The sequence below is a fragment of the Phanerochaete carnosa genome, assembly GCF_000300595.1.
Source record: "Phanerochaete carnosa HHB-10118-sp unplaced genomic scaffold PHACAscaffold_10, whole genome shotgun sequence".
In the NCBI taxonomy this organism is placed as follows: Eukaryota; Fungi; Basidiomycota; class Agaricomycetes; order Polyporales; family Phanerochaetaceae; genus Phanerochaete; species Phanerochaete carnosa.
This window is the reverse complement of record NW_006767637.1, coordinates 1,039,053-1,051,619: the sequence shown is the minus strand read 5'-3', so window position 1 is coordinate 1,051,619 and position 12,567 is coordinate 1,039,053. Positions and strand designations below refer to the sequence as shown.

General features: G+C 49.7%; 3 protein-coding genes across 3 annotated transcripts; 1 reads left to right on the top strand and 2 right to left on the bottom strand.

The window, feature by feature from the left end:
- Window positions 1–7: 7 nt before the first annotated feature.
- On the bottom strand, window positions 8–340 carry PHACADRAFT_199972 (uncharacterized protein; the record flags this gene model as incomplete). Its single annotated transcript, XM_007400231.1, has 2 exons — window positions 8–199; window positions 254–340. The coding sequence occupies 2 exons, from the start codon at window positions 338–340 to the stop codon at window positions 8–10; spliced, it is 279 nt and encodes a 92-aa protein (XP_007400293.1).
- A 1,120-nt stretch (window positions 341–1,460) lies between these two features.
- PHACADRAFT_263130 (uncharacterized protein) lies at window positions 1,461–1,841 on the bottom strand (the record flags this gene model as incomplete). Its single annotated transcript, XM_007400230.1, has 1 exon — window positions 1,461–1,841. Exon 1 carries the CDS (start codon window positions 1,817–1,819, stop codon window positions 1,463–1,465), a length of 357 nt encoding a protein of 118 aa, XP_007400292.1. The 5' UTR covers window positions 1,820–1,841.
- A 3,321-nt stretch (window positions 1,842–5,162) lies between these two features.
- On the top strand, window positions 5,163–5,747 carry PHACADRAFT_263128 (uncharacterized protein). Its single transcript, XM_007400229.1, has one exon. The coding sequence runs from the start codon at window positions 5,176–5,178 to the stop codon at window positions 5,524–5,526; it is 351 nt and encodes a 116-aa protein (XP_007400291.1). The 5' UTR covers window positions 5,163–5,175; the 3' UTR covers window positions 5,527–5,747.
- Window positions 5,748–12,567: the final 6,820 nt, after the last annotated feature.

The window sequence follows — 12,567 nt, the reverse complement described above, 5'->3', positions numbered from 1 at the left end:
ACCAACCTTAGTCGCGGCGCTCCACTTGGCCCTTATATGCAATTTCCGAATTCCCACCGCGGGCTTGACGATTCTCGGCAGTTTTCAGGACGGTGTCATCGTACAGTTGGAAGACGATACAACCTGCAGGCTGACCGCCGATGGTGATGTCAAAGTAAGTCAATGAGCGGGACGTGGACATGTTGGATATGCAGCTCCCCTGATGTGAGATGTCGGCTCATGTTACTTTAAAGCTAAATAAGAGACGACAAACGGGAAGTTGCGAGAATGCGGAGTCGGCGCGGGTGACGCGACTTCTCCTACGTTCGACGAGCTCAATGTCGTGCCTGTTCATGATCATCCTTGATTTCGCTAATGCTTTGCCGAAGAGGGGTCGTGGGCCGGAGGGAGCGGTGTTGTGGACGGAGATATGGCAGCCTGGCACACGGACACACAAGAGAAATGTTGGAAGCGTCGAAGGACATTCACTGCCCCAAGAGCATACAAGTGTCCTAGAGAGACACAGACTGAGATGACAAATAAATATAATTGGGGGGAAGAGAGTAGGTACAAGTACATGGTCAAAGAAAAGAAGACAGCGAGAAGAGGAAACCAAGACGGGAGGGCGAAGAGGGTAGGTATCGGTAACCTCCGGCCCCTGCCCGTATACCTTGGTAGGTCCGAGTCGAGCCGGATAGGTGGGATTCTCACTGGGAGGCCTTATGCATATGACTTATGAGCGTTGTCCACCAACACCAGTAAGTTACACCGGCCGCCAATTTCTTCCGCAGCGCTAAGATTCTCCGGTCAAGAAAACCTCATCGAGCCAGGCAATCTGTCAAGTCCCAGAGATTTTATATAAAGAAGACTCACGTCAGTTACAGTCCTGTCGGAGGCTCAAAAATGTGAGGTATATTTTGGCATGTGATGTTGCGCGCCGCGAAATACCCGGTGAATTCTCTGACGATATAGAATGAGACCAATGAAGCAGATCTCCGGAAGTCCAGGACGAACGAAAGGACAAATCAACAATCGAGCAGAATAGGCAGATCGGCCCCGCTTCTTCTGGTAAGCTAGCATCCACTACTGAGCAGAATAACTCTTCGCAGACATCCATGCAGAGCACTGGTGGTGGGACAAATGGGAAGGCGGCATCTGTACTACTGTGGGCATTGAATATCATTGTCTTAGCCTCTCAAGCTATTTCAGAAGATTGATATGAATCTCCGTTGTTGTGCGAGGCGAACGATTTTGTCCAAGACGCCGAAAAGGTGCAAAACGTACGTCATGAGCTCAATAAGATGCCTAACATACCATATGGCAATAATCTGATGGGTAGTTACTACATACAAATACAAGAGTACCGAGAGATTTGAGCCACCGACGCCCTGTATCAGCTTCATGATTCCAGCGCTGCCGGAGGGGACAGGACACTATCCTGCCTATGGGGATCACTGCGCAGTATCAGTCCTGCGATAATACATCAGCGGTGACCACTTACCTCAGCCTCCGCGCGCAGCGACCACTTGCCATTGCCCACAATGGTGTCAGGGGGATCCACTCCAGTACCAGTAACCTTCCCAGTGATAACGGTGTTAGTGGTGCCTTCGCGAGTACAAGTAAGTTTGACATATTCTCCAACGCTTCCGTTGACTGTGACGTGGCCGGTCATGTCTGTCTCTTTGGTGTAAGAGAGCGTTGCTTTGACGACCTTGAAGGAGTCAATGGTCTCGCTCGTGGTGATGGCGATACAATAGGGAGTCCCGTCGTCGGTGGTGAAATTGCCTTCCAACGAAGCGGCGCCGGTGGTGTGGATCTCTCCGCCGGCGGTAGATGACATGGTTATGGTGCTCCTGCGGGACAACAGTGTACATGAGTGTCATGCCGTCTTCAGGGTTATGCGAGCACAGTGTAATTACTTACGATGTGACTTTGGTACTGAGAATAGCGACGCGAAGTGGGTCTTCGATGCTGGTAGTGTGGAGTGTAGGACCTTATATATGATATGAGCTTTGACAGTCATGGATCTAACGTCAGACGGAGGGAGAGCAACGCACAGGACAGTCATACTGGAGCTCTCACCAAGCATTCTTCGGACTCTATTGTACATGCATGGAAGCTGCAGAAAAACTGCAGGCACACATCGATCTATCAAAGAAAGCCTGAGAAAAAGAGTAGTGAGACAACTGCACCAGAAACAAAATCTCACAACTTCCCGCTGCCCAGTACGGACACACTCGAGGTGTTTGATATCGTCGAAAGGCTAACAAATGACTCTCATAAATCTCTGCATGGTTTCAATTGTAATCCGCGGCACGGAGCGAGTTAGAATCGACCGTGAAGTGCAGGTTCGGACGGTTGAAGCATGGAATACTCACTACACAAACATCACGTTTTCCATGAGCTACTAAACAGGAAGACTACCTGGATGACTAAAGAACGTAATTAGTACTTCTTCCGGAAGTCCATCCGCGGCGACTTACGCTCTGGCTATCAGCTATCAACGACGAACGTTGAGGACTTGTCTAATGGGTCGCCGGCCGGTTTCGTGACCCCCATGCTTGAGGCAGGTGACGTTGGTATCAGACTTGACCGCCACCAGGAAAGCCTTCGTGCAGAAATCTCGTCGGGAGCTCACTACCGAGAACCGGGTTAATTGAACGAATTTGCAACAGGAACGCGTGGTTATAACGCTAGACGTACTGCCGATACACGAGCGATTCGGCGACGAATAGCTGCACAAACTGATTTGGTGTGTCTAATTATCATCGGAAGGGCTGGAGATAACACGACATGGTTCGACATCACGTATCACTTACCTGCCGACATTTGCAAACGAAGATTCCTCCGCACAAAGAATGACACTATGTGGGAAGACCAAAGAATGCCAAATTCTCGTAGCTGATAGACTGTACGTTATCTTTTGAACCCTGCACATGTTTAAGTTCGCGCCTACGGATATCACCTCGCCTGTTGGGTCTTCTCAGAATAGAGGAATAGATCCGAAGAGCATCAATCGCAGAAAGGTACGGAGACTGTAGATCTCCGGGATCTTATTCAATAGCTGAGAATTAGCTACGTCATCTTGCTTTTGCTTCGTGCGCGCGATTGCTACTAGGAGCGACTTACAAGTGCTCGGCTGCTATGCACCGAGACGGTTTCAGTTTCTCTCCCACGGGAGGTACTTGTGTATTTGCGTCGTTATGGATATACTCGTGCATGGAAGCAGCTTTTGGCCGGCACGAGGCAAGCTTGCTGTGCAGACACACAAGTCTTAGTACATTGGAATGGCGGAGCAGGAGCAAGACGAGGTCAAAACATATGAACGTCTGACCATACTCATCAGATGAAGGTTCGGCCTATAACACAATAGGTACAGGCCTAGCTGGAATACAGCCGTAGCGTTAGCGAAAACCTCCGAAAGAGACTAGTCTGAGTGTGTACATCCGGTGCACCACTAGCTTCGCTTCGTGCAGGCTTTGGCATCTACATGGAAAGAGTTGACGGCCCCAGGTTACCCCGGGGACTTCGGCACACCGCCGAGGGATGCTGAGGTAATCCGGGCGCCTGCTGCACTTCGGAAAATCCCGTCAATGGGGGCGATACCACGTACCAAGCTACAAAACTAATATCAATCTCCAGACATGTCGTGGATGCAAGCGGAGAATAAGAGACTGCGCCCTGGTCTAAGCCCCGTCTTAATCACAGAGAGATGAGGTGGTCTTCAGTGCTGGACCAGCGCGAGCTGCGAGGTCGCCAGCGATGAATTTCCAGCGGCTAAAGGAACGATACTGCTGTACGTTTTACCATTCCTCCAAGGCAGTAGAGTAAGAACACCAAAACAGTCTCAAGTACAATTATGATACCCCCATATGGTATGGAATTAAAGCTTGATAGCTCAAGGCTTCACATGGCGGCCGAGCACTTGTGCAGCGGCGAGCTGTCACCAGTGGCAATTATGCATACAAAGCGGAGGACAGCTGACGTACTGGCAGCTATTCCAGCCGTTGAATAGGAATTCCATAGATCTATACTCCCTGTGTCTTCCGGCGATTGGTACTCTCCGAATCTGTTCCTCGATTCTAAGAAGACCTGTGGGTGCGAGTTCGGATACGCAGGGTTCAAGGCATCGCGTATCTGCTGTGAGCATTCGGAACCCTGCAGCCTTCCCACGTAGCGCCATTGACTTTTCCAAAGGAATCTTTGTTCGCAGATGTCCGCAGGTAGGTAGGGCATGCCTTGTTATCTCCAACACTTTTGTTAATAATTGGACACACCGCACTAGTTTGTGCAGCTAGCCGTCGCCGAATCGCTCGTGTGTCAGCGGTGCATTCAGTATTGTAGCCATGCGTTCCTGTCGCGAATTCATCAATTTGCGATTCGGTAGAGAGCGTATGAAGACCTTTCTTGCCGTGATGAGCGGCGTGATCGAAGGCGGCACTAGAGCCTCCGGCCGCAAGCATGCATGCGATCAAAGAAATAGCCCGTCAGACTAGTACTAGTCCTCGACATTCGTCGTTGATGGTCATACCTACCAAAACGTCGCGGATGGACTCTCGGCAGAAGGAGCGTGATCATATTCCTTCTTCACCCAAATAATCATTCTGCTCAGCAGCTCGCACCAAATGTCGGGCTTGCATGCTGAAAATTCATATCCTTTAGATCTCTGAACCGGCAATCCGAATGTCATAGTCGGTTCTATACTTGTCTGACTCTCTCCGTGGCATGGAGTACAATGCTCTGCAAGAAATTATAAGAGCCGTTTGTTGGTATCAAATGCCTCTATTTTGTCTGTACTGGGCAGCAGTAAGTTGTGAGATTCTGTTTCCGGTGCAGCTGTCCCACTGCCCTTTTTCTCAGGCCTTTCTTTGACAGATCGATGTGTGCCCGCAGTTTTTCTGCAGCTTCCATACATGCCCAATAGAGGCCGAAGAATGCTTGGTGAGAGCTCTTGTATGACTGTCCCATGCATCACTCGCTCTCCATTTGTCGTGAGATTCATGACTGTCACAGATCAGATCATATATAAAGCCCTAGACTCCCCACTTTACAAGCTACTAGTAGTATCGAAGGCCTATTTCGCGTCGCTAGTCTCAGTATCAAAGGCACATCGTGAGTAATTATACTGCATTCGCATAACAGTTAGAAACGGCAAGACACTTACGTGCACTGTCACCCTGCAGGAGCGCGATAACCATGTCGTCTACCGCCAGCGGAGAGATCCACACCACCGGCCCCGCTTCGTTGGAAGGCAATTTCACCACCGACGCCGGGGATCCTTATGTCATTGATATTACCACGAACGACATAGTTGACGCTTTCAAGTGCGACAGCGCGACACTGACCTACGACAAGTTGTCGGACATGACCGGCCGCGTTACGATCACTGGAAATGTCGGAGCCGATGTCCACATTAATTGTGACCGCGATGGCGCCGTCGCCGTCATCACAGGGACTGTTACTACCGCCGTGGATCCCCCGGACACTATTATGGGCAGTGGCAGGTGGGCACTCCGCTCGGGGGCAAAGGTGAGTGGTGACCACTGATGTATTATCACTGCACTGATGCTGCACAGTAACCCTCATGAGTAGGATCGTATCTCAAGCGCGGCGCTGACACGAAGCAATCGGGAGTCGGCAGCTCGGAAATGTTGGTGGGGTATCGGGGACGTGATTGAATCTCCCAAAGCGTCTGTATTTGTACCACCCGTCGAAATTCAGCTACACGAATGTGGTGTTTGGTGTGTGCTCAACATTGGTAATATTTTGGTCGCTTGACTGCTAGCCTGAGATGCATCTCCGCAGTCTCAGCGAAGACATTGGCTACTAGAGTTTTCATAGCTCATGTAGCACGCCGTGTGACAACCTCCGTGCCTTCCTTGAAGTGGCTGATCCAGCATTTAGTGAGCATACTGCGGCTGGACATTTTGACAGCCATTTGCAGAAGACGACTTCTAGGAAAGCGCTCTTCCCACTGCAATTTTGCGGCCCTGGAGTATGTCACGCGGGGAGGGGGGGCAGTGAAGCTCTGACTTCCCTCATTTATCTCGCTCTAGTATGCGTAGATACTTACATATATCCAGACAGTTCTCGAGCACTAGTTCAGTAGCTCGTGCGAGCATGTGCTTCTAACGGACGGATAGCACAAGGTCCAATCACCGCTCGTAATCATAGAGCTTAGTTCCCTCTGGTCACATCGCGCGTTATCGTCGCGTTGCGGTGCCCCTTATTTAAAGGACCACGCGTCAACTGAAGGAGAACCATGTCCGCTTGGTGAATCATTAATCAACCCTCAGCTTGTCCAATGTCCAAGAATAGACTTGGGCAAGTAGTCGACAGTCATGGACGGATTAGCGGCTGCAGATCCAAAGACGCATCACACCGTACCTTACGCGTGCAATCCCGCCTGAGAGTCCTTTTCGCGCGGACTCTCCGACGCACTCAGCGGGGGCTAGCAGCTCGATTCACTTGCGACCGAGGTAACTTGATAGCCTGAAATTTTGCTGGCCGTACGCTAAACGTGCATTGCCCCTTTATGATAGTGCAAGCACTGATTCCTTGCGTTTTGAATATCTCAAGAAAATATGGAGCTTGCATTGTTAGTGTTCGAAGGGGCCGGCGACGGGCTTCGACGGCTGTCTTGCGAGCCGCGACATGCTAGTGAGCCTAGTTTGAGGCGAGTGTTGTGGAGGCACGGCTGGGCAAATACGGATCTGGCAACTTGCGGCTAGTGATGTGCGGGCCCGGCTTGGGCTCAAAGCCCGGGCTTGGGCTTGTGGCAGCGTCGAGCCGAGCCCTGAGCCCGAGCCGAGCCCGAGCCCGGCCCAAGCCGCAGGCTTAAGCCCGGGCTTGCTCACAATACAATGAATATTCTGGTGCTATGAAAAGGGAGTATATTTGGATGTAGTAGATTATTACTGCGTGTACTCACTGAATTCAGCCTCCAGAAGATGTACACTCGGGGAATAAGTCGAGTCGCAGCAAAGCCCACGAGCGCGCGCCTACGGCAGGCACCAAACGGTGATGCACAATCGTGCTCGGCGGGAACCGTCGAGTCTAAAATATCAATATTATGTCTGGTGTGTACATCTTAGATCTCTCTCACCTTATCCTGAACTCAGGGAACAGTAACAGAGCCGGTACACCCAAGCCTGGGCTTCCGGGCCGGGCTTGGGCTTGACTACGCTCCGAGCCCGGCCTTGAGCCCGCCGCCAGGCTTGGCTCGGGTCAGGCTTTTTGGGCCGGGCTTGGCGGGCTCGCGGGCTTTGAGGCCCGGCCCGCACATCACTACTTGCGGCAAAAGGCTGTGTGGTGTGTGTGCGACTGCCTGGAGTGGCAACGGGACGTGTCATTCCAAGCTTTCGGGAGCAGCCAGGCACTAATCTAGGTGCGTTGAGGTGACCGTTAGCGGCGAGGGTACACAGGTTGGGCAGTAATCGAAAGGTAGACATGGGGAGAGGTGAATATTCTTGGACCAGCACGCTCATTTTCACATAAGAATGAGGCCACCGTTTGTTTGGTCGTAGGCACACTCACCGAACCGCCATAGGAAAGCGCACGACCGTCCCAAACACTGATGTCTATGCCGTTCACATCTCCGCAGCTTCGATACCAAACATGGTCTGGCGGAAGCACAATTGCACGACAACGGTGTTGCCACCGACATACGAGTCTGGGAGAGGATGGAAAGGGAGTACACAAGTACTCTGAGGGCACGAACGACGCCAATGGTTGAAACATTTTCGGAACGTCAGTGCGGAAGACAATGCGGGGGCGCTCCGATCGAAAGCTCATGGTCTTGCGACAGCGAGCGGATGTCAATACCCCGGCCATTCCTACGAGATATGGCCGTTATTCTTTGTGAGTCAACACATCCGAACATGAGCCTACATGATTAAACGTGAGCCAACGCGATTATAATTGATTGAGCACATACCCAAGCGGCTGATTGGCCTGACTCAGTGTCCGTTGTCCGCCAATGCCAACTTTCTTGCAATCACTGGATATTTCACATGAGCAGGTGAGGCTCGAGCGGAGACAAGCGAAGAGAGCACAGTGAAAACGTTGAACCTGGTGGCTGCTGTTTGTGTTGCACAAACCCTAGTGGTTGAGGCACCGATAAAGTATAAAGACGCAGTCGAGGGCGGGGGGCTACGTACAAGGTCATGCGAGCATGATTGGGCGATGTCGATGAGGGCAGGGGCGAGCAGGATGTAGCGTGTAGCACCTTTGATATCGTGGTCGGCGGAGGCGGCGTTGTCGGTATAAGGCCGCCGACGCCAATGCCTCAACTGCTCCGGGGACCGTCGTTGTAGAATTATTTAGCCATAATTATGTCAGAATCTGATTTCGGAATGCTACACGTCGTTACTTGTGAGCGTGCACGTAGGCGGAGGAGGCTGGAAGAGCAGTGTACAGAGAGTGCATACTGTAGCGGGCATTCTGAACTGTTCGGCTATGCTTGAGCAGCGTTATCATGAGCTCTAATACGCATTGTGAGGCGGAGAGGATGGCTGATGTGTGAGGCAATATTCTGGGTCATGAATGGTTAGACTTGACTGCGGCAGCTGCTAATAGGGCCACACAAAATCAGTACATGACGAGCTAAGATCCTCAAAAGTAGAACTTATCTGTACCCAGCAGTATGAAACTATTAGTGTCGGAACCTCAAAGGCATGGACCGTGCCAGAGGTTGTTGATGGCTGACTCCGATGGTGCGAGTATTGCCTACGACGGCGGCGTTGTAGTACTGTTGGGTGGCCTCTGAAACACGTTATCTGTCATACAATGATGACGGCCCTGCAAGAGTCGTCAAAAAAGAGAGCGGCAGTTGTAAGATTGCAAAGTGACATAGCAGAAGCTAGATTCCCCCTGCACTCTGCTCGGTGACGCATGCCCTCAAATCTCGCCGAGGGGCGTCAAAACGAGGCTCCAAAGTTGAGTGCGGCTGATAGAGGGTGCCATGTTGGCAATATTGATGCCCATGAGATGTACATGTAATGAGGAGCGGACGTTGACTAAGCCATTTCAGACGGCGGTACGCGAAGAGTCGCGTCGTTCCCTCAAGCGCGCGTATTAACGGGCTGTCACGTGAGCGCGATATAGACCAGATAGTAGAGGTTTTGCAACGTCGCCTGGGCCCTAGCGTCTTACGGCAACGTGGAGAACTTCCTCGTTGTAGTCAAGGTCTACATTGGGCTGTCTGGTATGAAGGTTGCTATTGGACAAAAAAGAAAGGAGTACGAAATCGAGTGGAACACAAACACAACTTGGCAGGCGGAGGTGCACGATCGTACACACAGTCATCTTTGGTTTCGCATACGCGTTATGTTGAGATTGGCGATAGCGCTAATTTATGCGCGTTCGTGCGCGTTCGTGCATTCCAGCAATTTTTCACTTTCGCGTAAGTTGACGACACGCGTTCGTTTTCGTGATGTCACATCTCATTCTCGTTTACAGCTCACATTTCACTTTCACTTTCATTTGCAGCTCACCTTTGGCTTTCATATACAGGGGGTAGGCTTTCATTCTCATTTGCATGACATTGAAAATGCAGAGTGAGTCACCTTTCAAGGCGAAAGTCATACACTAAGGTGCACACAAATGCATGCCAATGTGTGCCGACGTGTGCCTTTGTGCGTGCGAGGGTGAGCGCTCGTCTCGGGAGCAAAAATGAAATTTCGGTGAGTGGAAACAAAATCCTGGGGGGGGGGGGTGAAAACGAAATTATGGAGGATGAAAATGAAATCCTGGGGGGTGAAAATGAAATCTCAGGGAGTGAGAACGAAATCTCGGAGAGTGAAACTGAAACGTCGGAAGATGAAAATGAAAACATGCTGGAACGAAACCGAAATCATGCCGGAATGAAAACAAAAACAAATGGGCGTACATGTGAAAATGAAAACATGCAGGAGCGGAAACAAGACTATGGCAAGTTTGAACATCCAATATGAATCGTGCACAAAGGTGCATGAAAGCGCACAAAGGCAGACGCCTGGCAAAAATGAATACACAACATGACGAAGATGACTCGCAAAATGTGTGCATTTGTGCATGTTTGTGCACGTCAGTGCAAGTTAGCACATCTTCGTATGCGTTCGTGCTGTTAAAGTGCGACTGAACTCTTATCATATTCTGTGCTACAGGGCCAATATATATACATGAGATTCAGGACTCCTGATACCGCTAAGGGACCTATGGTACTACCTATATGTAAGCATGTACAGTAAGCATGAGTAATCTAGTCCGTATTACTACAACATAATCGGGGGTCATGTGATGTATCCCCATTAGTCCGTACAGGGCAATGACGTAATCACCCAGTTCTGACACTCCCACTCGACTAGTTATTGCCTAATCTACTGAAGACCAGACCTAGCATAGACCGGAAGCACTCGAATTTTGTTGCACCAAGTGGTTTTGTCAATGTGTCGGCGATCATTTCGTCCGTACTAACATAGACTATGTCCACTCATTTCTCTTCCACGTATTCGCATATGAAGTGATATCGAATGTCGATGTGTTTGAGCCTTCGGTTGTGAGCAGGGTTGACTGCAAGAAAGATTCCTCCTTGGTTGTCTGCTACCAGAGGTGGTGGTGCAGTAGGAAAGTAACCTAACTCCCTTTGGAGTGATGTTAGCCAGGCCAACTCAGAGCATGCCTCCGAGAGTGCCATGTATTCGGCTTCTGTCGAGGATCTTGCCACCATCTTCTGCATCCGAGATGCCCATGTGACTGCTCCATCAGCCATCAAGAAAACAAAAGCAGTTGTTGATCACCAGTTGTCCCGATTTTTACCCCAGTCTGCATCAGAATACCCTATTAAACTGGACTGATTTGAACCAGAGTACCGGATACGATACTCAGTGGTATTACAGAGATACCGGAAGATGTGCTTCGTGGCTTCTACGTGCTGTGACGTAGGGTTTTGCATGTACTGTGAGAGTTGTGTGACTCCCCAGGCAATGTCAGGTCGTGAACCAATCATCAAATAGATGAGACTACCAATCATGGACTGATAGTGATGGCAGTGAGAGTCGGTAGCGGTATATGTATCTGCAGCTTTCTCGAGATGTATGCCTTCAGGCAGCGGTGTGCAGCAAGGCTTTGAGTTGTGCATTTGGAACTGAAATAGGATTCCTTCGGTATACAACTGTTGGTCAATTTCCAGACACCTGTTGTTTCTATCACGAGTGATCTGCATTTCAAGGAATGTACTAGTGGCTCCAAGATCTCACATTTGGAATTTATCTGCAAGAACTTTCTTCACTCGTTGGATCTCGGGTAAACTTGGACCCATTGGTAGAAGGTCGTCGATGTAAATGATGAGGTAAACTTTGACTTTGTCGTAATGGTAAACATAAACACCGGCGTCTGAGCGCATGCGCTTGAATTCATTTTTGAGTAGCATAGTGTGTAGCTTCTTGTTCCACCCTTTGGTGCATGTTTGATTAATCATGTGGCAGTAACTACTACAGTGTGTGATGTATTACTTACTAGTAACTGAGCTAGCAACCGCGTAGAGCCTGTAGAGCCTCTCTGGCACCTCTCGGCATGCTATATATGGTGTTTCCATCAACTGGGATTGAAATATAGACCACATTTGGGAGACATGCCATAACATACCGCTTTGGGCGCTTGTTTTTGTTTTATTACATGGGAAGGTGGAGAATATATGTTTGAACATATTTGCTATACTAAACATATGTCAGAAACCAATATTGAGCCCGCTATTCACAAAATACTCGCCGAGAGTCGAGTTTTTGCGGATATAGCACGGACTTAAGCCCCATCAGCTCCATCAAGTGCCACCAAGCTGCTATCTGGCTATCTGGCTCCCTACATCAATTTCGCTTTTTGGGGCTATTCTTGGCTCAATTCCTCCCCTCCCCTTTGTCCAATGAACTCCAAACCTTCTGAAATATGTACCTGTACCTATGTAGAGTAGTTATGTGCAGTTTAGAGTGAATATAACTGCTGTATAATATACTATACTTTTGTTTCTATTAAAAATCGATTTCTTTGGGCCTGAAAGTAGCAGGAAACCCTTTGCAAAGCTCCTACAGCTCTTCTAATGTTATACAATTATGATAGATGGCACTAGAATCCTTCCCAAGGGTGTGGGGAGCCTGAGGCATCCACAAACTCTCTGTAGAGCCTGCGAGGCTTGGCAAATAAAATGACACATATCAGATGTTTTCATATGCTGAAAGGTGTCACTTTTAGCCCAGGATAAGATGGCTATGGTTTATTCTCGATCCCAGGCCTTGGAAGCCGTCCGATTAAGCAGATCTTAGTGTTTTCTACGGGCGCCTATTCGCTGATCTCGTCGAAAACACCTCCTACTGGCTCAACCACTTAGAATCGAACGAGCGGACAATTTCAAATCGATTCCCAGCCTATCAAAACGGGGGTATACAGCTTTATAGGTTCAGGGAACATGTATTGGTGGAGCAGTGCATCAGTTAACCCCGGAGTGACACCTAGATCAATGTCAGCAACTAACAATCCAACTGGACTGAGCTACGACAATGCTGAGGAGATAGACGAGAGGAATGTGAGTGAGGAAAGACCAGCTCGAGTCTGGCT

Coding starts and splice junctions, on each gene's coding strand:
- PHACADRAFT_263128 (XM_007400229.1), top strand. CDS start 5,176: ATGTCGTCTACCGCCAGCGGAGAGATCCACACCACCGGCCCCGCTTCG.